General features: G+C 37.4%; 1 protein-coding gene across 1 annotated transcript; it reads left to right on the top strand.

Annotated features, from left to right (window-relative positions):
* SBNO1 (strawberry notch homolog 1 (Drosophila)) lies at window positions 1-26,837 on the top strand. The gene is made up of 31 exons (XM_010582225.1): window positions 1-132; window positions 777-881; window positions 2,522-2,831; window positions 4,962-5,062; window positions 6,244-6,340; window positions 7,446-7,606; window positions 8,625-8,758; window positions 8,906-8,996; window positions 9,905-10,066; window positions 10,619-10,754; window positions 10,832-10,937; window positions 12,188-12,341; window positions 13,556-13,738; window positions 13,939-14,036; window positions 15,295-15,446; window positions 16,028-16,225; window positions 16,525-16,695; window positions 16,782-16,951; window positions 17,835-17,966; window positions 19,224-19,359; window positions 19,785-19,897; window positions 19,999-20,070; window positions 20,554-20,653; window positions 21,165-21,239; window positions 21,483-21,629; window positions 21,709-21,803; window positions 22,016-22,108; window positions 22,575-22,712; window positions 23,414-23,490; window positions 24,272-24,465; window positions 25,422-26,837. The coding sequence occupies exons 1-31, from the start codon at window positions 1-3 to the stop codon at window positions 25,562-25,564; spliced, it is 4,176 nt and encodes a 1,391-aa protein (XP_010580527.1). The 3' UTR covers window positions 25,565-26,837.
* Window positions 26,838-27,257: the final 420 nt, after the last annotated feature.

Here is a 27,257-nt window from a genome sequence, read left to right as displayed (position 1 = left end):
ATGGTGGAGCCAGGACAAGATCTGTTGCTTGCTGCTTTGAGTGAGAGTGGCATCAGTCCAAATGATCTATTTGATATTGACTCTCCGGACGTGGTTCTTGCAAATCCAGCACCAACTCCAGCTGTTCAGCAGGTTAAAACAAGAACTTAGTTGTTTTGTAGAGGACATAAGAGCTTGTACTTGATGTATTGTGGAGGGAGGTGTGGTGTCCATAGCAAACGGTTAAAGAATGTGGAGTTTTCATAAATTTCTTGCTTTGTGGTATTGAGATTAGAAAACAACTTGCAAATTAATTTTTAACTTTTATACAAAAACCAATCTAAAATACACCATTGAGGTCAGTATAAACATAAATATACTTAACTTCTGGACATTAAATGGGGGTGTGCTGTCATATATCCATGGAGAACTCTAATATCACTGGAGTCTAGCTGCTCTCCTATAAAATGTGCAAAAAGTGTAATATAATTGGTGTTTAAACTCCATGACAGCATTCAATCTGCAAGAACATAATGTCAGACATAGACTGGGAACAGTAGTATGTTGAACAGTGACATCATGAAACTAATTACGTTTTCACCACAGTTAAACATACAATACCTTGTTAGTTAATGTCTTTGAATGTGAAATCAACCATTTGATCTTTATTTTCAGTGAAACCTTTGTTAATGAGCACAGTTAAGGACTTCCCCATTAACTTCCATTTTATGGGCGGATATTTAGTCTTAAGGTTTTTTCCGGAGTGTTTCCTGATGCTTACTTTCTTTCCTCTGCAGTCAGTGCCACTTAGTGCATTAGAACTAGGCTTGGAGACAGAGGCCACAGCTGCTGTGAAACAAGAACCAGAGACTGTATCAACTCCAGCCTTATTAAATGTTCGGGTAAGAACTGGTACTTCGGGATTTTGAATGTGTACGTGTGGTGGATTAATCCTGGCTGCACACCAGGTGCCCACTAAGCCACTCTGTCACTTCCCCTCCTCAACTGAATATGGGGAGAACAAAAAATAGGACGAAAGGGTTGTGGGTTGAGATAAGGACAGGGAGATCAGCAATTACTGTCATGGGCAAAACAGACTCAACTTGGGGAAATTAGTTTAATTTATTGCCTGTTAACAATGGAGTAGGATAATGAGAAATAAGAACAAATCTAAAACCACCCCCTCCACCCCTCCCTGCTTCCTGGGCTCAACTTCACTCCAAGCATCATCACACGTTGTTTCTGCTGCTCCTTCCTCCTCACGCTCTTCCCCTGCTCCAGCAGCTCCTTCACAAACTTTTCCAACCTGGGTCCTTCCCACGGGCTGCAGTTCTTCACGAACTGCTCCAGCGTGGGCTCCTCTCTCCATAGGGCCACAGGTCCTGCCAGGAGCCTACTCCAGCGTGGTCACAGCCTCCTTTGGGCATCCACCTGCTCCAATGTGGGGTCCTCCACGGGCTGCAGGTGGATAACTGCTCCATCATAGACCTCCATGGACTGCAGGGGGACAGCCTGCCTCACCACAGGCTGCAGAGGAGTCTGCTCTGGTGCCTGGAGCACCTCCTCCCCATCCTTCACTGATCTTGGTGTCTGAATAGTTGTTTTTCTCACACGTTCTCACTTGTCTTTGCCAGTTGCTGACTGCGCAGCAGTTTTTACCCCTTCTTAAATAGGTTATTACAGAGGCAGTACCAACATTGCTGATTGGCTCAGCTTTGGACAGTGGTGGGCCCATCTTGTAGCTTGGTGGAAATGCCGGTATTGGATGTGGGGGAGGTTTCTGTCATCTTCTCGCAGAAGCCACCCCTGTTGCTTCCCTGCTACCAAAACCTTGCCACATAAACCCAATACAGTTTATTAGTAAAATGTAACAAAAGAGGTGGGACTGTAAAATGCCACTTGGCCATTGTCTCAGTTCTACTTGTACTGAGACTGTGAAAGCTTAGTGTACCTGTGGGTTGATAACAATTTCTATGACAAAGAGCACAAAAGAGGACAAAGCAGTATGCAGAAAAACATTTTAAGGTGTCCCATGTGCCTTTTAATTCCCCTGCATGCAAATACTGGGGATAGGGAGGTTATGTAAACTTGTCTCCTATATCTGAACTGTGTACCACCTTTTCTAGCTGCAGATAATTATCAGCACCATAGTCTGGTGGTTGCACCTGAAATGAGAATATAAAAAGCAGATCTGCAGGAAGGTCAATGTAGTGCAGCATGTCTGAAAGGCTGCGTGTATACTTTAAGTAATCCAACCTATTTACTCTGGCAATGGTGCAGCTAGTTTATATATTGGAAATTCTGTTCAGCTCAGGGTTCCTGTACCTGTAGTAGTACATATGGCGATATAGTGATAGTCAGGCACTTCTTGCTCAGGGTGTTGTACCACAAGATAATTACTCCAGCATCTTCAGCGGATTATGTGAAGACATTTCATATTGCAAATCTTTTTAAAACTGGTGAATTCTGTGCTCGATGAAGGTTAATAAAAGTGCTTTTTTTTCACTGTCCTCTGAAAATTTCCCTGTTTCTTTGTTGTTAGCAACCACCATCCACCACAACCTTTGTGCTGAATCAAATAAATCAGCTTCCAACTTTGGGGACTACAATAGTGATGACAAAAACAACACCTGTTACAACGACGAGGCAGACTATCACTGTAGCAAAAATCATTCAGACCAGCACAACTACTCGACCCTCAGTTGCAGCACCAGCAGTACGCAATGCCTTGACCACTACACCTTCAAAGGACCAGATTCAGCTGAAAGATCTGCTCAAGAATAATAGTCTTAACGAACTCATGAAATTGAAGCCACCTCCTAATATTGCCCAACCAGTAGCAACTGCAGCAAGTGAGTTTTCTTTTTTCATAATTACAGTGTTTTAGACAAATAGTGAAATAATATAATATGAAGATCTTTGCACATCTTGCATTTTCATTGATTAGTACAATATCACAGTAAAATGAAATGGTCCAGAAAACCTCATAAATTCTATGCTAACTTTAGTAGTGTTAGAATTCAGGGTGAAGTAATACAAAATAGCAGGCTTTAAAAAAAGTTTAAGCTCTTGATTTACTGCAAGGAATGAGGAAAATGACATTTTAGATTGCAGCTGGCAAATTGGTAGAATTCATAAACATTACTGAAGTTGATTTAGGTATCTTAAGTCCACATCAGTTTCTGTTCTACTGTATGCTTGCTGTGGAAATATGACAAATGAGTACTTTTTTTTTTTTGGCATCTTCCAAACTAGATTTGTAGTAAATGCTAGTACTGCTATGGTAGGGTGTTTCTGAAAAGCATCTCCTGAGAAAGAAAATCTCTGTCCCTGTATGTTTCGTGTGAGGCATCAGATCTATTGTTTAAAAACTTAAGTCCTAAAAACTTGCTGTTTGTTTCCATGTTACTTCTTAAATGTGGTGTTAAATGCCACAAGTATTTTGTTACCACACTCCAAATCTTCATTTTGTGATTCCTTTCATAATCTTTCCTTGTATGTTATTTCTAATATGTGGACAGCTTACATGGTCATCTTAATATAAGGGAAAAGCTGCGTGTGTGTGTTTTATTTGATTCTTTCAAGTTATTTTGGTTTTAGCATGAGGTTAAGATCAGACTAGCTGAGTTTGAAAATATCTCTATTGCTGCTTTATCTGAAAGGTTGCAGTGTTTTTCTGGATTACTGTATTTTCATTGTCTCTGAAATAAAATTGACTGATATTTTTTTTAAAGGCGGGGTTGGAAGTAACCTATTTTTTCATATGCAGATAGAGTGTGCAATAAATGAAGCTGTCTTAGGACTGAAACAAAAAGAAAAATGTGCCTCCTTGTTTCATTGCTTTCTGTCAGGGAGTGGTTGATAAAAATTGAAGTTGAGACACCAACTGAAGCTGGGGTGGGGGGTAAAGGAGTGAGGAAGAGGAGGGTGAGAAGGTTTTATATGACTAACTTATCCCCTTTGTGCTAAATGAAAACACATAGAAGCATGTAAGTAATAGGTAACATCAATACACAATAGCTGTTGTAGTAGCTCAGCTGCAGAAAATAATTGAATCTGTAGCTTCTGTATTAAGTGACAAGGGGACATGCAACTTCTAGAACTGCATTTCTAATCTTATTTGTGTGCTTGTGTTTCTGGATCTTTCTCTGTGCTTTTGGAAAAAAAAATTGACATACTGTAGAAGATTCAAGGGCAGAGAAGCTCTTGGAAGGAAACACAGTCTTTTCATATAATTCAGGCAGCAAGAGTTCTAGATTGGAAAATACTGAAAAGTTAAATTATGCAACCTCTTTGAGGAAAACTTTGTGCAATTAATTGTTTTTTAGAGGCAATTGTGCTAAATCTATTACATGCATTGACAGTCAACATGATGGAACCTTGAGAGCTGCTTTCAATGTTTTACATCTATCCTTGTGTAATTTTTTTTGGTTTTGTACTGAGCCCTATTGCCAGTTGCTTCCAAATGTGGCTGAGGGCAGGAAAGTTAATAAATCGTCCTCCTGAAGGATCGTGTTGTAAACTTCAAACAATTGAGTCCAAAGTGTTGACTTTTTGTTTTACAGAAATAATTGTAGTTTCTCCTAAGGTGGTAAATGCCACCAGACCAGGTAAGTTCATTTCTGTTGAAACACTGGGCTTTCTGGTTTGTTGTTAAACTTCAAAGGCTCACAGGATGGAGTATATCTAAATACAGTGTGTAGATTTGGTGAAGGTCCAAAATAATTTTTTTTTAAATATTGAAACTAATACACAACTGTCAGATGCAGGGGTATTGCATGGGAAGTTTCTTCAGTCAAAGAAGTAACAAGATTTAACTCCTTGCTCAGACTTTTTAATTTGGACAAAAATATTGTGTTCTTGAAGTGTCAGTGTGCTATTGGACATTTTAAACTTCTCTTCCAGCTCATTAATAGAGAAGGATGTTAATTTGAGTCGATGTTTGGAGGGAATTCCTGTAAAACACAGCTTTTCTTTTGTAGCTGATCTAAGCAATGGTGCAGTGAAGAAGGAGGCTTCCACAAAAGAGGTAGCAAGAATATGGATAAATGATATTAAAATGAGAAGTTTTTCACCTACTATGGTAAGTAGTACAAATGGTTAATTTGCCAAATGAATGTATATTTTATTGGCACCAATCACCTGTCACTAGTTTCAGTAGTTACTCATGTATGCCTTTTGTGTGGTAGAATTGAGTGCATCCCTTTGTTCAAAAGGTTAGTTTCTCCTCTAGATAAATAGTTGGTTAGGTGGCTAAAACTAACAGCTGTGTAGAGCAGACTACCTATATAGTAAATGACAATTTCAAGAAATTACTGTCCTTAACAGAACCTCATTGTGTGGACAAAGAAGGGTCTGCTCCAGTTAAAGTTGATAAGCATATCACTTGCTCTGTGTTTTTAAGACATTTTCTTTTAAAATAGCCCCATTCATATAACTGGCAATGAGGAAACTAAAAGACTTTCTCTACCATGGCTGACCTTCTGGGCAGTTTGATTTAAGATGTAAATTGAGTATCATTCAATTTTCTAAATGTAATAAAAATACATTCTGATGCTGTAAATGCTTGAGTTTCAGCATCTTCACTGATAGCTAGAATCAGGCTGAAGTTTATGATGAACAGTGCTCCTTAATGACTGGCATACAAAAGGATTTTTCAGATTATTTTTTTTATATTAAACATTAATTTATTAATTGTGGAAGATTTTTGATTTGTCATCTAGCAAGTACTTTAAGAATATTCATATATTTACATTGATCAAGATCACAGTAAAAAATGGGTAACTGTCAGGTTTCAGAGAATACTGGATAGAACTGTGGCTATTGTAACCTTTCCCTGAAGTTGTGAAATTACGTAATGAATGTGAAACCACAGGAGGCTTCATGGGAGTACTTGAAAGTTAGGTTTCGGCTGTTAACTAGCTGTTGTGTCTTCAAGGCAGTTTTCTTTTAAGTCATAGTTTGGATTTAATATGCTGTAAGAAGTGTTCCTTTTTTAGTTCTGCTTATGTGAATTTGGAGTACTCAAATCTCCTTGCAAAGGAGAGGAACTTCCCTGACTTTGTGTCTTTTGAAGGGTTGTTCAGAGTATAAGAAATCTACATTTCTGTCTGTAGTTTTCCCAGCTGCTCACTGGTTCATCTAGTACATGTGTTAAAACATTCAAGTGCAAGTTTGTGCTCATTTAATTTCTCACATTCATTTCCAGGATGTAGAGTATTAACAATGTGGTGTTTGGCTAATGCAGGTATTTCTGTATTCTAGAAAGTGCCAGCAGTAAAAGAAGAGGAGGAACCTGAGGAAGAAGATGAAGAAGAAATGGGCCATGCAGAAACTTACGCTGAGTATATGCCAATAAAATGTATGACCTAATGTTTTGTTACATCAAAAGGCTGAAATGTTTTGAGAGCTAATTTGTTATTTACACTTCTGTAGTTACTAACACCAAAACCCAGATTGGTTACTATCTGAATCAAGTAAAAAGGGCCTGAATTTGGGGTGGGTTTTCCTAGGAAATTTTTCTCTTCTATAGCACTTAGTTTTGGAAGGTACGCAGATTCCTTTTAATAGAAAAGAAATTCTTTAGTGTATCTTTGAGCAGTACTTGTTTCAGAAATATGATTGTGAACCAAGATCAGGCTTTTTTACCTGTATTAAGATGCTTTGTGCCTCAGCAGAGGAAATTTTGTAAAGGTATTAAGTGGTCACTGCTACACTTAAGAATCTAGTTTTGAGTCTTTTGGTGTGAAATTAACCTAAGCACATTCTTCCTGCATTGTTCCTGACTGACTTTAGAGCTGTTTGGTTTTTTTAAGTGAATCTTTTACTGCCTTTAATTGCCATCTCCTCTTTTTTCTCCTTTCTCTTCTTTATTGTAATAGGTGACAAAAAACTGTTATAGGTACATTGCTGACCTGCCATAAAAGCAAGGCAAAAAATTTTGCATAGAGTTTGTAAATAAATGGTTAATTTTTATTGTCACTGATGAGATCTGTCAGCAATTAAACCATGTCTGTTCTAAATCTTTTCTCCTCTCATACTGCTTAAAAACAGCACTATATAAATAGCGAGAGGAATGTTGCTTTTGTGATTCTGGCATCTTGAGGCTACATCTGGCCTTTTGGAAAGGCAAGGTTCTGACCAGTTTTTCTCAACCATGTCAAGTACACAAACGCTTTAATTTTGTATGAACTGAATTTTATCTAATTTCATAAAAATTTGAGGAAGGTGGTGAGAAGAGAAAGTTAAGATTGCAGTTATGTAAATTCAGGTTAATGTATTCCTTTTTATGCGATGCAGTTTAACACTTGACGTACTCTTGCAATGAAACATAGTTGTTCTTGAGTTCAGCCTTTGCAATGAACAGCTGTAATTTGTTTTGGTAAATATGACAACCTGTGCTGCAGCAACAGAACTCTGTATTATGTTTTCATCTTCTCCCTTCCTCCCCCTCCCTTTTCAACCAGTAAAAATTGGCCTACGTCATCCTGACCCAGTAGTGGAAACCAGCTCGTTATCCAGTGTAACTCCTCCTGATGTGTGGTACCAGACATCAATATCGGAAGAAACAATTGATAGTGGCTGGTTGTCAGCTTTGCAACTTGAAGCAATCACTTATGCAGCCCAGGTATGCTAGACATTAGTACAGCTTAAAAACTAACATAGAATTGAAGAGGAACTACCATCTGACAAGTGCAGCTATGTCAGTTTTACAAGGAGATAAAATAATAAGAGCTTAAAGGTTTGAGTTGCATTAGAAGGCAGCAGGTGAGCTTCAGTTGAGATACATGTGAGGTAATACACGTAGGAAAGCTTTGTCTACGCCACTTCCATGATGCTGATCTCAAACTGTCTTAAAAATTAAGAAGGATATCTTGGTTATTATTTTTATTTTTCTGAAATAACTTAATGGCTGCCGTAGCAGCAGGCTAAGAAAGCCAATGCTGTTTGGCGTTATTGGGAAGGGTATAGAGAACAAGACTGGGTGTTATTTTGCTGCTGTATTAAACTTCAGTGGGCCCACATCAGATGTTCCGCTGTGCTCTGTGTGTCAGGGAGGAAAGTAGTGAAGTTAGAGGACATCTAAAATGGTCAAAGAAGGGAAGAAGTTGCCTCATGAAAAGAGACTAACAAGGCTGGGATGCCTCAGGCTGGAGAGGAGGAAAACGAAGGGGAATGAAATGAGGGTTTACATAATCAAGAAGGCAGTGGAATCCCACAAAACAAGAACAAAGCAGAATTTGGTGAAACTGGTAGGAGATTGGTTTAAAATGGATAGAAGAATACTTTTTTACATAGGCAGTGGATGTCTGGGTCTTGCTGCCACAAAAGGCTGTGGAGGTGCATATCAGTGGGTTAAAAAAAAGCAGCCAGTCTGGTGGTAGGCACTAAAAGAATTAGACATGTACAGCAATTTTACAGCAATTCTAGGTGCTGAGGGAAGGAGGGGGAGAATGCATCACATGAAACGGGCTTATATGCTCTCCCAAAATAAAATCCTCTCTTCCTGCTGTCAGGAGGCTGCTTGGCTGGGTGGACCACTGGTCTCATCCAATAGGATGTTTCTTGTGTTTGCTCATTTCTGACAATCCACAGTGATGTGTTCTGGAGAATGGGTACAAAGTTTTTTGTTCTTTCTCCTACAGCAACATGAAACATTCCTGCCCAATGGAGACAGAGCTGGATTCTTGATAGGTGATGGTGCTGGTGTAGGAAAAGGAAGGACCATAGCTGGAATAATCTATGAAAATTACTTGTTAGGCAGAAAAAGAGCAGTCTGGTAAGTGTCAGGATTTGTTAGAGCAGACACTGTAGTGACTATAGTACTTAAATTCAGTGTAATCTGTCTTCCAACAAATGTTCTAGCAACTGCTTTTTGAAATTCTGCTGTAACTTACAGATTATATGCTTTGTTTTATATCTTCAGGTTTAGCGTGTCAAATGATCTGAAATATGATGCTGAAAGAGATTTGAGAGATATTGGAGCAAAAAACATATTGGTTCATTCATTAAACAAGGTGTGGAAACTTTTTACTATGTACAGTTGAGACAAAACTTTAGGTACGCTTGTGTGACCAGTTGTGCATGTTGACTGTTTTAAGAGCAAGAATGTACTAATTTCAATAAATTTGCTGTCTAGGTCTTGTTTGACAGGCCTTAATCTTATGAAGAACCACACAGTGCTTTAAGTTATGTAAATAGGCCCCTTGTAGGATTAAGTCATAGCATGGGATATTTTTTTTTTAAATTACTCTTCAAGCCACTACTGACACTACTAGTAGAGTATTTTCTAGAAGTTGAAATATTCTTTAAATCTTTTAGGCTTTGTAGCATTTGAAATTTTTCCTATCTCCCAGTGCATATTTTACATGTAATACATTTTGTATGTAATTCTTGAATAATAGACTTTCTCAGTATTTTATTAAAGCAGCAGTAATGTGTACAGATATTTTTGGAGGCTGCACCTCTGCTCAGGATTAGCCACTTACATAAATTGTGAAGTGTGATTACTGGTTGAATTCACTGAACTTAGTCTGTTTTAAGTTAGTGTTTTTGCTTTGTGACATCTTAATTTCTAAAATACAGTAAAGCTTTAGAAATTTTCATTAATGGTAGCTCCAAGGGATGCACTGAAACTAAACTCTTTAATTGTATTTAAGTTAACCATGTAGTCAAAGAATGTGGCTATTCATCTTTTGAGGCCTCAGATCTAGTCTTCCTTAAATATATTGAAGTAAGGCCCTGTATGACCCCTTAACCACATTACCATATGCCAGCTGTGCCCTAATCATGATGTAGGGATACAGGTGGTTCAAACTGTACACACCTTAACCTTAAGACTACCAGCATTCCTTAATCATATGGTAGGTGGGTTGAGGAGGGATCTCTTGAGTAATTTCTGTAACTTCTTATCTTTTTATTGCAGTTCAAGTACGGGAAAATTTCTTCCAAACATAATGGAAGTGTGAAGAAAGGTGTCATCTTTGCTACCTATTCTTCTCTTATTGGTGAAAGTCAGTCTGGTGGTAAATACAAAACCAGATTAAAGCAGCTTCTTCACTGGTGCGGTGAAGACTTTGATGGAGTTGTATCCTTTATCTGGACTTCAGTTGATTATAACCAAATTGCTATTTAAGCTTACATCTTTAAAGACAATCTTGTATTTTTATTAGCTGGTGTTTTTAGTACTGGTTTTTATTCATGACAGTAATGGATTGCACGCATGCTCTGACATTAGACTTGAAGTTTTATAAACTTTGTGCCAAATCTATTACCACCATATTGTTGCCACACAATTCTGGTACAAGAATGAAGCTTCTGTTTTTTCTGTAATGAACACATAAAATAATGATGTTTAAGAACCTTAAGTTTACACTGACTTTTTTTCCAGTGAATTCTTAACAAAAATTTTTTTTCAGCATCAACAGCATTTTAAAGAACTCAAGTGTTGGTAATTGTGCTCTTAAATACTTACTAGCTAAATATTTTTCCCAAAGGTTTTAGTGAAAAATGACCAGTGTCTTTTTGAGTTTACAATTTACTGCTGCCACCTATTGTAATTAGCAGATTTCCTTGTCTTCTGTTTTAGCTCCCCATTCTAAAATAAGTGGGACAAAGTTTTTCCTTAATCACGGTTCAGATTGTATTTGATGAGTGTCATAAAGCTAAGAATCTGTGTCCTGTTGGTTCATCAAAACCAACAAAAACAGGTCTGGCTGTGTTGGAACTTCAAAATAAACTTCCGAAAGCCAGGGTTGTTTATGCTAGTGCCACAGGTATGTACTACTTAGTGTGCGTTAAATGTCTCTGTATGTTTTTACTGGCAGTGGTACAGAGTGTGTTCTTCTCCTAGGTGCATCTGAGCCAAGAAATATGGCATATATGAACCGTCTTGGAATATGGGGTGAAGGAACTCCATTTAGGGAATTCAGTGATTTTATTCAGGCTGTTGAAAGAAGGTAATATTTAAAATAACTATAGCAAGAATGCATATGGTTGTGGTTGACTGTACTTTCCAGTTCCTTTGTCTTCACTCACTTGCAGTCCTCTGCAAACTTGTCCTGTCACACTAAGAACTTTCTGACTCTAGCTTCTAAATCTAGAAGAAATTTCATTTATCTTATGTGGTGAAAAATGGGATGTTTCCCTCACAAAAAAATTTGAGAGCTTCAGAAGCTTGCTGGGAAAACAGCCCTCTTAAAATGTGGGTGTTATGAAATGAAAATATGTTGCTGCTCATCATTCAAACACACTATGTACTGAATATGCTCAGTATAGTTGATGTCTCACTATATGCAGAAGTCCTCTAATGTTCATGCATTCAGTTTAGGCAGTTTAACAAGAAGTCTTGTTCTTGTTCTTTCTTGCATAAGAACCCAGTTCAGAAAAATTATGTATGCTGTTGCAAGGTAATTTGTATTTCAGAACTTATTAAAAAAAACTAAGTGTGAGAGGTCAGTAGAAAATGCAACTGCTACATTCTTTGGTAGGTGAGCATCTTAATATATTGTGTTTTGCCTACTTAAAATTTTGAACACTTCAGAATGCTACAGTAGGGCTTAGTATGCATCTTCTTGCATGCCATCTACATGATGCATGATTTTTCTAGACTGTGCAAGTGTAGTCTCCACTTCATTACTGAGTACATATCAAATAAGCAATAATGAAATTACAGGCCCAAGCTTGTGAGTAGGTTAGCTTTGCAGTTGACTTGAGCTCTCAAGGTGTTGCTAAAAGTGTGTTGCTGTTGAAGAGAACCTAAGTTACCTACTAGTTTAATTCATACAAGCACAAATCTGAATAGCTTAATACAGTTTGTATTTATTATTTTAAATCTCCAGTGGAGTTTATAAAATTGCAGTGCAAGATTTGGTATATATTTGGACCAACTTCATTATCCAATTACAGTTTGTAAGGTACTGTTCTCCTAATGCATGCTAGGTCATTTGGCAAAAAGTAACTATTTGAGTGTTTATACTGCCTGAGATACACTTAATACTCATGAGGCAGGGGTATAGTTTTATGTGAAGGCTAAATTTCAAGAGCCCCTGATCAGATGTGTTTAATGAAACAGTACTAATGATTTTGAAAACATATTCCTTCACATTTGAAAGCATGCCATTTTCTTCTAAAGCACTTCTAAGGTTTTTTTAACAAATGCTTGCTCTTGAAAATTCTAATATTGACTTAATTTGTTCCTTTATTTTAGAGGTGTTGGTGCCATGGAAATAGTTGCTATGGATATGAAGCTGAGAGGAATGTACATAGCAAGACAGTTGAGTTTTTCAGGTGTAACTTTCAAAATTGATGAAGTTCTGCTTTCACAGGAGTATGTTAAAATGTACAATAAATCTGTGAAACTGGTAAGAATGCCTTTTTAAATTTGCTTTCTTACTGAGTTCTGAGAGGTTGGAGTTACTTGGTTTAAACTTGAATGCTCCTGAAATAGCCTGTTGAGAGACAGGAATGGCATCTTCTTGTCTCATCTTAGTGTAAAGATTTCTCTATTTAAGACTTGGTAAAAGCTGTTAATTCTTGTTCTGAGTCAAAAGCTACAGTTTTGGGTGCATCTTCCAGTATCATGCCAGGTCTACTGCCTTCTAGCAGTACTTCAGAGACTTTGGTCATTGTTGCCTAAGATGCTGTCACCTGTCGGTTGTGTTTTTGTGCTCCAGTCCTCCCCCTTCAGGCAACTGAGCTGAGAATAAGCTACAAAACATTAGGCTGCATGCACTTCTTCATTGAAGCAGTATGATGGAGTGGTGCTTGTAGTTAAACAGTGCAGGGTGGTAGTTTTAATCATGTGGCAGATCAAATCTAAAGCATTGAAGCTGTGGTTCCCTTCAATGTTTTCATCTACCTACTGGTTATCTTTTTTCATGTTGTTCTTAAGTGTTTCCTCCATGTGCTAAGCTGGGTGTCTTTTTCTGGAGTGCACATTCTGCTTGTACATTACCACTGCTGGATTAGAGAAAAATAATTACTCCTTGGACATAGATTAAAATGAGCAGGGTCTTTACCTGCTTAAGAGGTCCTTAAGCATGACTCTGTATTCATGTTGTATGGCTACAATAATTAAAATTTATTTTTGACAGGTGTATACCATCAGCTGTAAAGGGGCAGTTTATGAATGTTGTTTAAAAGAATCACTAAACTTGTGTCCAAATCTTATGTTACCTAATCTGGAAACAACTGGTATAACAATGTTGTAAAAACAAAGGCAGTTGTTTTTTCTTTTCTTAGGATCTTGCTTTGTACTTAATTATTGGCAGAGCTTTTTGCTTTAACCTGAATATAGTAATGGAGAAACTAGATAATTAGAAAATACTGTGTATGTTTGCATTGGTAGTAATGTAAATGTATCTGCTTTTCATTATGAGAGTAATTATCTTCTGAATTTACTAAGCCATAGCTATTTTCTTTTTTGTGAGCTTTGATGTATGATGAGTTTCCTTGACTTTGCAGTCCCATAGTACTGTAACTTTAAACTTCCCTTCTGCTTTATTTGGATATTAAACAATGTACCTGTGTAGCCTTGAAATGTGACATGTGAAGCAATTAACATTTTCTTCTTCAGTGGGTCAGTGCTAGAGAGAGGTTTCAACAAGCAGCTGATCTTATTGATGCAGAACAACGAATGAAGAAGTCTATGTGGGGTCAGTTTTGGTCAGCTCATCAGAGGTTTTTCAAGTACCTTTGCATAGCATCTAAAGTGAAGAGGGTGGTGCAGCTAGCTCGGGAAGAAATCAAGAATGGGAAAGTAAGTTGATCAAGACCTGTTTTTAAATATCTTCATTAAACTTAAAGCTGTTAGGTTTTTCTGTTTGTTTATAACACAAATATCTTCAAAAGCTTGCTACTATTAGGTCTGTACTTTATGGTATTGAAGCTATTTAATGAGCAAAAATAAACTTAGTCAGTCACCTTAGTGACAATGCCTTATATTCATTTGTCCTTTAGTGTGTTGTTATTGGCCTGCAGTCAACAGGAGAAGCAAGAACGTTAGAAGCTTTGGAGGAAGGTGGTGGTGAACTGAATGATTTTGTTTCTACAGCAAAGTAAGATTGAAGTTTGTTGGAACTGTCCTCTACAAAACTAACCTTAATACATGGTAGTATGTGTAGTAATTTGTCCTTTCATGTGTAAAACATGCATCAGCGCACAGAAAGATGGATATCCTTTAAGTACCAATATTCTTTACTTAAGCTGCCTGTACATAATATCTGACAGTATTGCTCAAGTGAACCATTGATTAGTTCCTAGTTCTACTGGCACTCTGAAATGATGTTTTCAGGTGTGAACAGCTGGTACTGTTCTACTCAAACTGGGAGGAGAAGACTTGCCAAGTGTACACTGCATTTATACCAACGCAAGTTACAGTCATGACTTCCCTCTTTTATCAGATGAGCTGGATCTAGTCCTGAGACTACCTTGCTGAAGATCTTAAATTAATCTGTCTGTCCTGGTTTCGGCTGGATAGAGTTAATTTTCTTCTTAGTAGCTGGTACAGTGTTTTGGATTTGGTGTGAGAATAATGTTGATAACTAAAACATCAGTGTGTTGTTGCTAAGTAGTGCTTATCCTAAGTTAAGGATTTTTCAGTTTCCTGTGCTCTGCCAGCAAGCAGGTGTACAAGAAGCTGGGAGGGAGCATAGCCAGGACAGCTGACTTGAACTAGCCACAGGGATATTCCATACCACAGGATGTCATGCTCAGTATATAAACTGGGGGCAGTTGGCCAGGAGGGGCGGATTGCTACTTGGGCATCAGTCAGAGGGTAGTGAGCAATTGCATTGTGCATCTCTTGTATTTTCTTGGGTTTTATTTCTCGTATTTGTTATATTCCATCATCATTATTATTATTGTATTATTGTTATTATATTTCATTTTACTGTAGTTATTAAACCATTCTTATCTGAACCCACAAATTTTACTACTTCTTTACAATTCTCCTCCCCATCCCACTGGGAGTGGGGAGGAGTGAGCAAGAGGCTGCATGGTGCTTAGTTGCTGGCTGGGGTTAAACTACAACACTGTCATTTAAACTCTGAGCAATAAGAAAATGGCAGTAGCAATACCACTTTATATCAAAACCAATTTTAACAAGTTATAAGTAGCAGTGCTGTAAAGTAAATGTCTCCTGCTTTTAAGAAGGTGACAAATACAGTAATATGGGTGATAATTATACAGAGTGCTTGCGTAAAAGCATTCACAAGGAATAATTCTTCAGAGAAGTCAAGCAAGCTGTTAAAACGTTACAGGTTTCTACTTTAAATCAATGCAAATTCGACTGAAGAACCCTTTTTTCTTAAACAGAGGAGTATTCCAGTCTCTTATTGAAAAGCACTTTCCAGCTCCTGACAGGAAGAAGCTGTTTAGCTTGTTGGGAATTGACTTGACTGCTCAAAGTAATAACAATTCACCCAGAGACAGCCCTTGCAAGGAGAACAAAATAAAGAAACGGAAAGGTAATGCTTAAGTTTTTACACTAATGCCATAGTGAAAATAGCAATTTTAGAGCTGCCTAAGAGTGAACTCTGGAAAAAAAATACGGGAATGTAAATATCAGTACAATAATTCATAAAAGATGATGTATTACAAGTTCCTAAGACTTTCATTAGAAACTTCTATTAATCGATTTTAAAAATGCTGCTGAAGCAATATAACCTGTAAATTGTGGTTACTTTGCTCAAAATTGGGTTGATCTAGTAAGGGCCCATATCCCAAAATGCCTTGCATCTGTCAGACCACTTCCTGATGCAGTCATGCAAATAGCAATTGTTTTCTTTTTCTTGAGGCTCAGTAAAGAGAAGCCTAATACCACCCCCCTTCCCAAACTGATTATATTGTTACCAAAAAGTAGGTGATCATAAAAAAAACTTGGGTTTTACTTAAAACTTAGATTAGATTCTTCTAAACAGTTCTATTTTTAGAAGTTGAATATTTTGCTAGTTTGTGTGCGGTGGTGGTAAAACAAACCTCAAAAGTAGACTACAAGGTCTAAACTAACTTTTTTTTCTTCTGGGGTGATGGTTTTGATGGAATTTAGGTGAAGAAATAAGCAGAGAAGCCAAAAAAGCTCGCAAAACAGGTGGGCTTGCAGGTAGCAGCTCTGATGAGAGTGAAAGCGAGTCTGATGCATCAGACAATGAAGAAAGTGACAATGAGAGCTCCAGATTTTTGAGTTCTGGAGATGATGATGACTTCAACCCATTCAGAGATGAATCCAGTGAAGATGATGAAGATGGTAAGACAGTTTAAGTGTTTCATCAAGCAAGTAGCTGTACTTGCAGATAGTAAACATAAAGTCTTTCCTAACCATTTCAATGAGCCAAAAATAAGAGTGTTTGATAAGCATGTAGTTTAATTCTAATGAGACTGGAATTAGTACTAGAATGTTGATTTGCATCTTCAAGTGGACTTTACGCACTGGAGTTCAGGCTTTAAGTTACCTTTTATAATGAGAATGTCGTTTTTCAAAGGAGAGGATGGCTTTTTAGTAAATGCTTAAAACTTATTTTCAAAAATTACTTTATTTAACTTTAGATCCCTGGTTAATTAGAAAAGAGCATAAAAAAAATAAAGACAAGAAAAAGAAGAAAAGTATAGACCCAGATTCTATTCAAAGTGCCTTACTAGCTTCTGGTCTTGGATCAAAACGACCTAGCTGTTTTACTTCTACTGTTGGTACCACCACTTCTAGTACCAACACGTCAGGTAAGAATAAGTTTCTTTAAGGTTGATTCACTTAGCAGTTAGGCAGTGAAATTCTAAATCTTAAAGAGTCTCTCTTTAAATTTCAGCAAACAGTAACACAAACAGCAGCTTTGTAACAAGTCAGGATGCTGTTGAAAGGGCCCAACAAATGAAAAAAGAACTGCTTGATAAACTGGAAAAGCTGGCTGAAGATCTTCCACCTAATACACTGGATGAGCTTATAGATGAACTGGGTGGTCCTGAAAATGTTGCAGAGGTAGGCTGGTGGTCACATTAAGAGAAAACTGATGGGTTTTTTTCTACTGCAGCCATACATCATCTGGCTGCAGTAAATCAGTGTTGTCATTCTTCAAGGTTGCATGTGACCTAAGTATCTATTAAAGAGAACTTGTTTAGCCGTTTTAGACCGTAATCTCACAGGGATAAAAGTATAGCTTACTTCTGCTGAAAGCCTCTGAATTAAAAAAAAAAAAAAACAAACAACCAAAAACTTGGAAGATTGTGTTAGAATACAGAGAAGAGCTCTGAATGGGTAAATAGGTTATTTCTGAGACTGATAGTTTCTTGTTGGGTGTATTTCTCTAATTAGCTGTAGTCAATTTGAAGCTGGGTATATAAAACAGAAAGCAGCTTTAGTTCATCTTCCTAGGCAATGAAGATTAAGAACCTGTATAATAAAAATGTGTTAGGGAGAGCCTGATGAATTATTATCTCTTTTTCTCAGTAACTTTAGGAAAATGTCTTTTCGTAAGCTACCTGTCTCTTGTCAAGTAGAAACATCATTGCAATTCAAAAGACTCTGTTAAAATCAGTGACAATCTCAGCTGTCAATTTATTTTCTTAGTACTCTTGGTAAATCCCTTATGGACAGTAGTATAATGCTGTGTCACTTCTAAATAGATATGCTTTCTTACACTTTTGAGTCCCTGAGTTACCTCTGAATAAGTGTTCCGCGTAGCAGATAATGGCATCAACCAAAAATAATCCAGGTTCTTTAATGTAGTTTTGTACTTGGAGTAAATTGCTGAATCTATTTTAAGGTTGGTGTATGAATAAATAGCATCATTGCTTGAAGTTTTTGGTCATGTACAAATTTTTGTATTGCTATAATGAGCTTGTATTCCCTTTTATTTTTAAAGATGACAGGCCGCAAAGGGAGAGTTGTAAGCAATGATGATGGCAGCATATCTTACGAGTCAAGATCTGAACTTGATGTGCCTGTTGAAATTCTGAACATCACGGAAAAGCAGAGGTTCATGGATGGAGATAAGGTAGTCCTTAAAAGAGATACAATTTAGAAAAACTTGCCAGATGCTGTAGTGACATTGACTGATTAAGCTATTCAAGTTGTGGCTCTACCATTATCCCACACTGACTTTTTAGGTACTATAAGTAAGTACTAGTTAGAAAGCATTTTCTATTCACTGCTGTGTGTGTTGTTTTTCAAACCGGTATGTTCAGTAGTTCTGTCTAATGTGGCTGCAGCATGCTTTAAAGGTCAGGCTGTAGTTTGGGTGGCCACAGAGGCCTGTGCTTAAGAGGTGTGTACACATGTGCCAAACTGAAAGCTAGCACCTCTAAGCTGGTCTTGTAGACCAGCATATGTTTAAAAGACAGATAAACCCTCCACATCTTTGTGATTCCTTTATCTGGATTACTGTGCACCTCTGCTTCCAAGAGGAAATAATGAAACTGAGAAATGAGTAAAAACCACTGACTAACTTGGTATGAAAGAACTTTCAGTGAGGGGCTGAAGGGAAAAGGTGGGGATTGTTTACCTTAACAAGGATTGAGAAGTAATGCTGGGAAGAGTGATAGCTTTTGTCCTTTACATTGCATGCTGAAATAAAATACTGACTGGAAAAATGGTAGAATTGAAGCTGATAAAAGGGGGAGGGAGGGAGGGAACCTTTCCTGTGGTTCACTTGGGACATGCTACCACAAGAGGGCAAATCAAGTAAATGTAGCTGTGGTGTGGAACTTCTGTGGTCTGTTGTTACACTTAAGGGTAAATATTCATGCTCCTCTAAGTGACTTGCACACAGTCCAAACATTTACATTCTTTCAAGGCAAATGCATTCAGATGCTAGAATGGCCATATCCTCTTCCTTATACAGTATTAGCAGCAACTTTTTGTCTTCTCTGTGTTGCTTGCTATCAGAACAAGTCTCCCTGTGTCCCTCCCCTTTTCTTTCTGAAATGCAGGCCAACATCAGAGCGACCTGCCCTTTGGAGTGGCAAGACTGCAACATATTGCCTTTTTCGTTTGCACAGAAAGGTGTTGCTGAAAAGTAAAGTGAAAACCACTCCTTTCACTCAGAAAAAATTCATTAGCATTTCTAACTCTGGTAGAGAACCATACTCTTTCTCCCCTCCCCCTCCCTTCTTGCAATAGGCAGACCAAATAACAGTGAAACCATTCCAGACCCATGTTAGTAGTAATTGTAAAATGAAATTTTTTTAGAAACTGAAAACTGAAGCTTGATCTTGGATTTGTTGCTAACTAACAACTCCTTTCTTAATAAAAGAACATTGCCATAATCTCGGAGGCTGCCAGCTCTGGTATATCATTGCAAGCAGACCGTAGAGCTAAGAATCAGAGGCGGAGAGTTCACATGACTCTGGAGTTGCCATGGAGTGCAGATAGAGCAATACAGCAGTTCGGTAAATAACTTTTTTGTATCCTTCCCCTAGCAAACTCGGTAATACTAACTGGATTTACTGCTAATTTGTGGAAAATAAGATTGACTAAGCAACCTCTTAAGGACCCTTCCTGTCTCCTTTACCCATAAACAGAATTAGCTTTATCTGTAGTCATAGCTAATAGTCTTGAAAGTTTTGAAAGAAATCTAGCAAACAAACTTACACTGTAGCATAGGGCTTTTTCATCTATCAAGTGTCTTTATGAAAGTTGCCACAACTGTAGAGCATTTCTGTACTACCTTCTATTGGCTGTATTACAGCAGAAACTAATTTTCAGCAGGATTAAGTTCTAACTTTTTTCTTTACTCTTCGCAATTCATCGTTTATTAGAAATGTTCAATGAAGTGGAATTTATTTAACATATGTGCTTCTACTTGATTATCCAGGAAGAACTCATAGATCCAACCAAGTGACTGCTCCAGAGTACGTGTTCCTAATTTCTGAATTGGCAGGAGAGCAAAGATTTGCATCTATAGTTGCAAAAAGACTGGAGAGCTTGGTAAGATTGTTTCAAGAAGTCTGTTCCTTCATTTGAGAAAATACGACTTGGATTTCTGTTTTCTTAAAATTTGATTTAATTACAAAGGTGTGTCTTAACAGGGAGCCCTCACCCATGGTGACAGAAGGGCTACAGAAACTCGAGACCTCAGCAGATTCAATTTTGACAACAAGGTGATGGTTCTTTTTCTGTTTGAAAGCTCATGCTGTGGTGCTTATTCTGCAAATGACCTGTCGAGGAAGGATTTCTTCCAACTCCTGTGAAGTGTTTTACTTTTAACTGTATTACTTCCTGATAGGAGGCCTCTTTTTGAGACACCCAGTAAACATTCTTATTTCTGTTTGCAAAGCCGTGTGGAACACAAATGTGTGTAAATTACTTTTTCTGCATTTGCTAATAATCCAAGTTTTAAGTAGATGGTATGTATCCTCTCAGTCACAACTGAAAGGCGAATTTGGCAATTCTAATTAGAAATTAAGACTGGGCTGTTTATATAGTGTAATTTATAATTGAAAAGCTAATAACCAGTGCCCTTTATTATTGCAGAGAAAAACACTTTATTGTGAATAACAAATACTTGTTAAACCATGTGTGCTTGGGGCTAAGGCACAAACACTGGATCACATTGTTAGAGCAACTTTCTTTTTCTTATGCAGTATGGCAGAAATGCTTTAGAGATTGTCATGAAATCCATTGTGAACTTAGACTCCCCAATGGTCTCGCCGCCTCCTGATTTTCCTGGAGACTTCTTCAAGGGTAAGTATAATTCACTGGATGTAATAGCTATCTTTTGATAGTATGCAGAAAATGCAAATTATTTGAGCTAGAAAACCTAGTTACTATTTTAAACTGATCAGCTGGCCCAGATAGGCTCTCACTGGATGTTATTCCTATGCATGTTGCTTGAATGTTGAAGTTCATGTATGAAACAAGGTATGTGAACTCTCTCGATATAAGGCATGTTCTGTATCTGTTTGGCCAAAGTATTACATACAGTTCTTTAACTTCATTTTCCTGTTATCTGTTGCAATGTCTTGTTCTCTTGTGGGCTCAGGTATAGTGCCATCAGTAGTTTTCCCTGCCTGTGCTTCCTGGAAGGACAGAAGGCTTATTGATGTATTGGGTAGAAATTGCAAGTAGTGTATTTAAGGGTTGTCAGAAGTTTTGGAGCTGGATCCTGAAACATGAATGCTAAACGAGCTGTTACTTCATTCGTTTATTTTTAGATGGCAAAGCATCTATGGTTTAACTTCTTTCTTTTTCCTAGATGTTCGTCAGGGATTGATTGGTGTAGGCTTGATAAATGTAGAAGACAGATCTGGAATACTAACGCTTGATAAAGGTATTTGCGTGTTTAGTGTATCTGTAGAATGTTGCTAGGAAAACCATATATCATGATAATGGATTCCTAGCAACAGCACTGAAGTTGTAATTATCTAAAAAATCACTTTTTTGGAGAACTTCAGAATGTTTTCCTTGTTTCTGAAATAAGTAGTCTTTTTGAGACTCTGAATACTGATTGAGAGCTTGTCATCAAACTTAATCTTTGTTGACCTAATACATGTATTTCTTATTCTTTTTTAAGATTATAACAATATAGGGAAATTTCTGAATAGAATTCTTGGTATGGAAGTACATCAGCAGAATGCTTTATTCCAGTACTTTTCTGACACGTTAAATGCAGTTATTCAAAATGCTAAGAAGAATGGAAGATACGATATGGGCATCTTAGGTAAGTAAATCAATTTCTCAGTACTCTTGTACTTCAGTAAGAACAGAGAAACAGAATAACTCTGTCCTTTCCTTTTAAGATTTGGGCTCTGGGGATGAGAAAGTGAGGAAGGCAGATGTTAAAAAGTTTTTAACTCCTGGATATTCTACCTCTGGACATGTAGAATTATACACAGTAAGTTAATTCTGTATCTTTGTATGAACTAATAAAACTTGCTTGCCAGTAAGTTTTTTAAAACATGGCAATCAGCTAAGCATGTGCTGAGTGAGGGAAGGTTCCAAGCCTTTCACCAGGCAATATTTGGTTCTATGGTTCTGTAGTTTCTATGTCTGTAACTGTTTTAAAGTTTGTTCCCATTCAAATACCCCTGTATGGCTCTCTTCTAGATCAGTGTAGAGAGAGGAATGTCTTGGGACGAAGCAACTAAGATCTGGGCAGAACAGACAGGTCCAGATGATGGATTTTATTTATCACTACAGGTAGGATTCTTTGTCTCTTGGATTATGTTCAGAGAAGTTTTTTGGGGGGCTAACCAAATATGCTGTCTCCTCTGAAAAATTTACTGGCTAAATTATTTACAGTTCAGTTTTGCAAAATGCTTTCAATCTTATACTAAAATTCATGTTAAGTTTGTTTCCAACACTAAGTATGAAGCACTCCTTTTTAGCTGCTCAGGATATTTTCTGATAGGAATGTGAGCCTGAATTAATAGCTCTTATTTAAACCTGCATCAAGAAACCAGATGCTTTCACTGTAACAAAAAGTTGTGATGTTAATGTAGATTAGTGGTACTGTCTTCTAAAGGTGTCCTTATTATTACTTGTTGTCTTATTGCACACACACATGCACTATTACTCTGTAAAGAACACAGTATGGATTCACTTAAGGTAGATACTGTCAGCATGTTTAAACTTACAAAGTTTTTGGCTTGTCTTTCTTTTCCAGATAAGAAATAACAAGAAAACTGCTATTCTAGTAAAAGAAGTGAATCCTAAAAAGAAGCTTTTTTTAGTATACAGACCAAATACTGGAAAACAACTCAAACTAGAAACATGTGCAGACCTGAAAAAGAAATATAAGAAGGTAACCATTAAAATTATACTAGTTTTAAACTTAGAAAATTTTGAAAATAAATATAAGGACTTTTTTTTTTCCTGGTACTTTTGTATAATTCTGGCGAATCAAAAACTAGGCTTATTTTCCAGAGCAGAGCTCGTATTTTGAGTCTTTTTAAGTGGGTCTGCATGGTTTCTGCATTCCTATATCTAAACCTTTCTGAATATAAGTAGTCTATGGTGTGGTAATATAAAATGAGGGGTTTTTTTAGGGTCTAGCAAGGAAAAGTCTTGCTTCTGTGTAAGGTGTACAAACATGCTCTTAAATAAGCAGCGATATACAGTGTATCCTAAGCTATGATGCTGAAGTTTTAGCTGTTGGCTGATAAAGTTTGGATTATTTTGTTTAGAGGCTGGTAAGATACCTAACACTTCTCAAACAATTTTATGGTGTTGAATTTGTAAAAACTTGAGGAAATTCTGAGACCAGGTTGATTTATTGGAAAAGCTCTGCAGTTCTGCTATGTTCAAGTATTTTGCTCATCCTTTGAGATGGCATTTCTATTGAAGAGCCTGAAATTATAATAATGTAGGATAATGTACCTCTCTTCACCATCATAATGTTGGTGCTCCCTCTTTTCTCATAGTAATGACCAAATTGCTTTTGTTCTATGCAAGTCTTGGTGTGTTTTACTTCATTATTATTCCCACTTTGAATGACTTTTCCAGGTACCTTCTGAAGATGCTCTGCCACACTGGTTAGAGCAGTACAATTCTTCTGCGGATACCTGCACCCATGCTTATTGGTTAGTATTCGTGTGCATGTAGATGCTTTAACTTAAACTGTTTACCTAAACTGTGTTATCACTTCTGTTCTTCTGCTATTCACATGATTTCTTGTTTCTTGCTTAAGAAAAATTGTCCCATGACCAGTCAAATGACCCAACCTTTGAGTAGAAACATGAAGCTTTGCATTTGCCCTTAAAGTCCTAATATGTTAGATGAACACTAATGTATGAATTGCACTCCAGTAGAAGTATAATGACCCAGGAGTAGCTTCTGCTTTAAGTGTCTTGATCTAACCTATTATTGTGGTAGGATAGTTCCAATGTTATTTGGGGGAAAAAATATTTATATTCATGTAGAGGTGAGATAGATGTCAGAAACAGCTGGTTTTGTGCTACCTCGTCTAACAGTGTGTCTGAACTCAGTAGCTGATGTCTCAATTCCTGAGGAACAGCATAACTGGTAGAAGTTTCAGATTAATAATGGAGTTTCTGAAATATACTGATCAGATACCAGTTTCATATGTAACAGATTCAGGTTCTCGGGTGATCTAAATGAGCGGTATCTTTGGCTTAAAGCTCTGCCTGTACATTTTGGAGATGTGGTCCTAAATAGGCCAACACTTCTCAAAGCTTTGCCATTAGAGGCATGCTGTGGATAAAGTATCCTGCCCTTACGGTGTACTTGCAGCCCTTGCTCAACTCTGAGTACATGTTAAATAACTTCAAGTCTTTTTTAACTGAATTGGATACTTTCTGTTTGCAGAATTCTTTTGAAAGCTTTTTTTTCTCTCTGCTGTAGGAGAGGCAATTGTAAGAAGGCAGGCTTGGGATTAGTTTGTGAAGTGGGACTCCGCTGTCGAACTTACTATGTCTTGTGTGGTTCAGTATTGAGCGTCTGGACAAAAGTAGAAGGCGTTCTAGCCTCTGTGAGTGGTACAAATGTGAAAATGCAAATAGTTCGTCTAAGAACAGAAGATGGGCAGAGGATCGTAGGTAAGTAGCTTGTCTGCTCCTTTATTTCCATTTAAGGTGGGAGGTAGTTGTAACTTACAAGTCACTCTGAGAGTCACATAAGCATCTTTTTATAAAGTCCTCTACAGGAGAAAAGGCTCATCAGTGTGTATGTTGGGGAGGGGCAGAAGTACAACTGTTGAAATACATCTTCATAGTACAAACATTGTTTTGAGTTAGGTTAAAGAAGGAAGACATTTTTTTCAGCCAGGCTTTGGAACACTTATTCTGTCAGTTCTTTTGATTTACTAGGAATAAAATCATCCTATTCGGCCTGTTCGAGCCAAGCTATCTTTGAAACCATAAGGGCTCCACTTTTTTCCCCACTTCTGGCAAAGGATAGTAAGCCCTTGAAATTGTTGTTTTCATGGGTTTTGAGCTACTGAAAGTCACGTGTAATCAGTTTAAAATGACTTCAAGATGATGTCATTTCTTGCTGCTAAACCTCCTGGTGAAGCCCTCATAGCAGGTACCTCAGAGGCTGAAATCTCCATTTTATTTTTTTGTTTAAACATGGACTTCCTGTGGATGTGCGACATCATGGCAGCTCATACTCTAGTAACAGTTTTCTAAGATGTTGAAACTAGGTTTTTCATATTTAAACTTTCATGGTGTTGTAACTTCTGAGAGACTAGAAAAAGCAAAAGTAGCTGACTTCTGGTTTTATGTGTCAGCGGATAACATAAGAATAAAACTTGTCTTTGGGGCAAAATGGCAACTTATTTATACTACTTCATGACCTAAAGGACTAGTGAAGACTTCTGAAGATAAACCTCTTATTGAGAAGCAGAACTGGTAGCTGTGCTTGATTAGACTTGACATTGGCAATGGTTGCTGTTGACTGTTGCATAAATTAAATGGTGGAATTGTCAGCCTGAGGTTTTAATGAACAAATTGTTTGCATGCTTATGAAACAATTGATTTGTTGCCATTTTCAGGTTTGATCATTCCTGCAAATTGTGTATCGCCCCTTGTAAACCTCCTGTCAACGTCAGACCAGTCTCAACAGCTTGCAGTACAACAGCAGCAGATATGGCAGCAGCATCACCCGCAAAGCATCACCAATTTCAACAATGCATAAGAGGACAAACTACAGGTGTTGACTTTGGTGTTTGAGGAAAAGGCTGTAAAAGCATATCACTTGCATAAAAATCAGGGACAGATTCCAAAGAAATATAACTTTTTCAGTTCAGTTGTGTGCTCTCAAATACTTTGGGAATAAAGAGATCTAAAAAGGTTGGTAGAACTGAAAGCCAGCAGTTGTTTATGGTGGTGCATCTGTCTTTCCTTATGCTCTCTGTAGTGCTTCCTGTTTGCTTTTACTTTTGGCCTTTTAAGCTACAAACCACAATTTGTTTGAAAATGCTTGAAAATCCCCAAGCAGGCTTTATTTTTATCTTGTCATACAGTGCTCAGGGTTTAACGCAGTGCATCAATGCCATTGCTGTGGGAGATATCCTTGAATGCATGTATTGAGTATATATATAGAAAATATATATTGGGTTTTTCTCTTCAATTTATGAGTTTGTAAAAGCATGAAACCTAGAGGTTGCACATCATGCATTCAGGTTCCTTCCCAGTTTCTGTTTGACAGTGCATGTCTTTGGAAACGGGCATGGACAGGATAAACACACAAGACAAGAATTCAGAGAGAAACACAATCTTAGTTGTACAGCATTGGTTATTGCATTTTTATAGTGTTTATACCCAGGTGTTGCATTTTTTCTGGTTCTCTCCTGGGGGTTATATATTTGAGTCTACAACATGTTCTTTTTGTGATAAACATCTTAAATTAAAATTAGTTCATTTTTAATGTATTAATGGTATTCCTAATGTGTACTGCAAAGATGGCTGGATGCCTATTTTCCTTAAATTGAAGCATTTCCTTAATCCGAGGTGGTTATGGAAACTTAAGTGCAAATTCACTTCCATCTCGCATACAATCTTATATTTTTTACTTCATTAATGTAATTTAATTTGTCACTTGTAAGATGAAACCTTACTTGAGCTGTAAATTAGAGAATGGGAAACACTTGAGGGTTCCGCTGTATGTGCTGTTTCTGTTACCCAGTAACTTGAATACTGTTTAATATGTTGTAAGACATTGTAGAGTTTATCTGGAGCTGTTTAAAAGAAATTGTAATGTACAAATGTGAATAGTCACTTATCTATAATATGGGTAAGTTTTGTTTTGCCTATAATAGTAGATGTTTATAAGAAAGTGAAGGACAATGTTTGTCATTTCTTGCTTGCACAGGTTGCACTATTGAAAAATTGAGATTGTATAAACCTGTCCAAAAAAACTACAAGATAATGATCTTGTAGATGTCAAATAAAAGTTATTGTACTAACAAGAAGTGGAGTCTTGTTTAGGCAATCACTGTATTCCAAAAAAACTAACAAGTCTGTACAATTGGAATTCGACAGGACTTGGCATGTTCCAGTCTGCTTTAACCAGGCTTTTGTCTTGCAGTCCAAATATTTCAGTTGAACTCATTAATGAGGCAAGAAGTAAACTGTGTTTAAACCTTGATGCATATTTTAAGTAAGGTTGACTTGACAGACTGAGAGCAGCAATCCACTGCAGCGTATGTCACTTCTGTAAACACTCAGTGAGCCAGATTCAAGTGTCATAAAGAGTTTTTCCATAAGTCACGGGGCCAGAAGTTCCACAACTTCAGGCTGAGGTAAGCTCCCTTATGTGAATTATTTCACTTGGGGTTCTGTTAACACTGCCTGTGCTGGCACCCCAGTGCAGTAACAGCACCTGCTTG

The sequence above is a fragment of the Haliaeetus leucocephalus genome, unplaced genomic scaffold (genome assembly GCF_000737465.1).
Source record: "Haliaeetus leucocephalus isolate CR32 unplaced genomic scaffold, Haliaeetus_leucocephalus-4.0 Scaffold840, whole genome shotgun sequence".
NCBI lineage: Eukaryota > Metazoa > Chordata > Aves > Accipitriformes > Accipitridae > Haliaeetus > Haliaeetus leucocephalus.
Note: the sequence above shows the minus strand (reverse complement) of the source record. Positions and strands in the feature narration are given on the sequence as shown.

Coding starts and splice junctions, on each gene's coding strand:
- SBNO1 (XM_010582225.1), top strand. CDS start 1: ATGGTGGAGCCAGGACAAGATCTGTTGCTTGCTGCTTTGAGTGAGAGT. Junction 2,832..4,961: donor ACCAGTAGCAACTGCAGCAA/GTGAGTTTTCTT, acceptor TTTCTTTTGTAG/CTGATCTAAGCAATGGTGCA. Junction 21,630..21,708: donor ATACGATATGGGCATCTTAG/GTAAGTAAATCA, acceptor TTTCCTTTTAAG/ATTTGGGCTCTGGGGATGAG.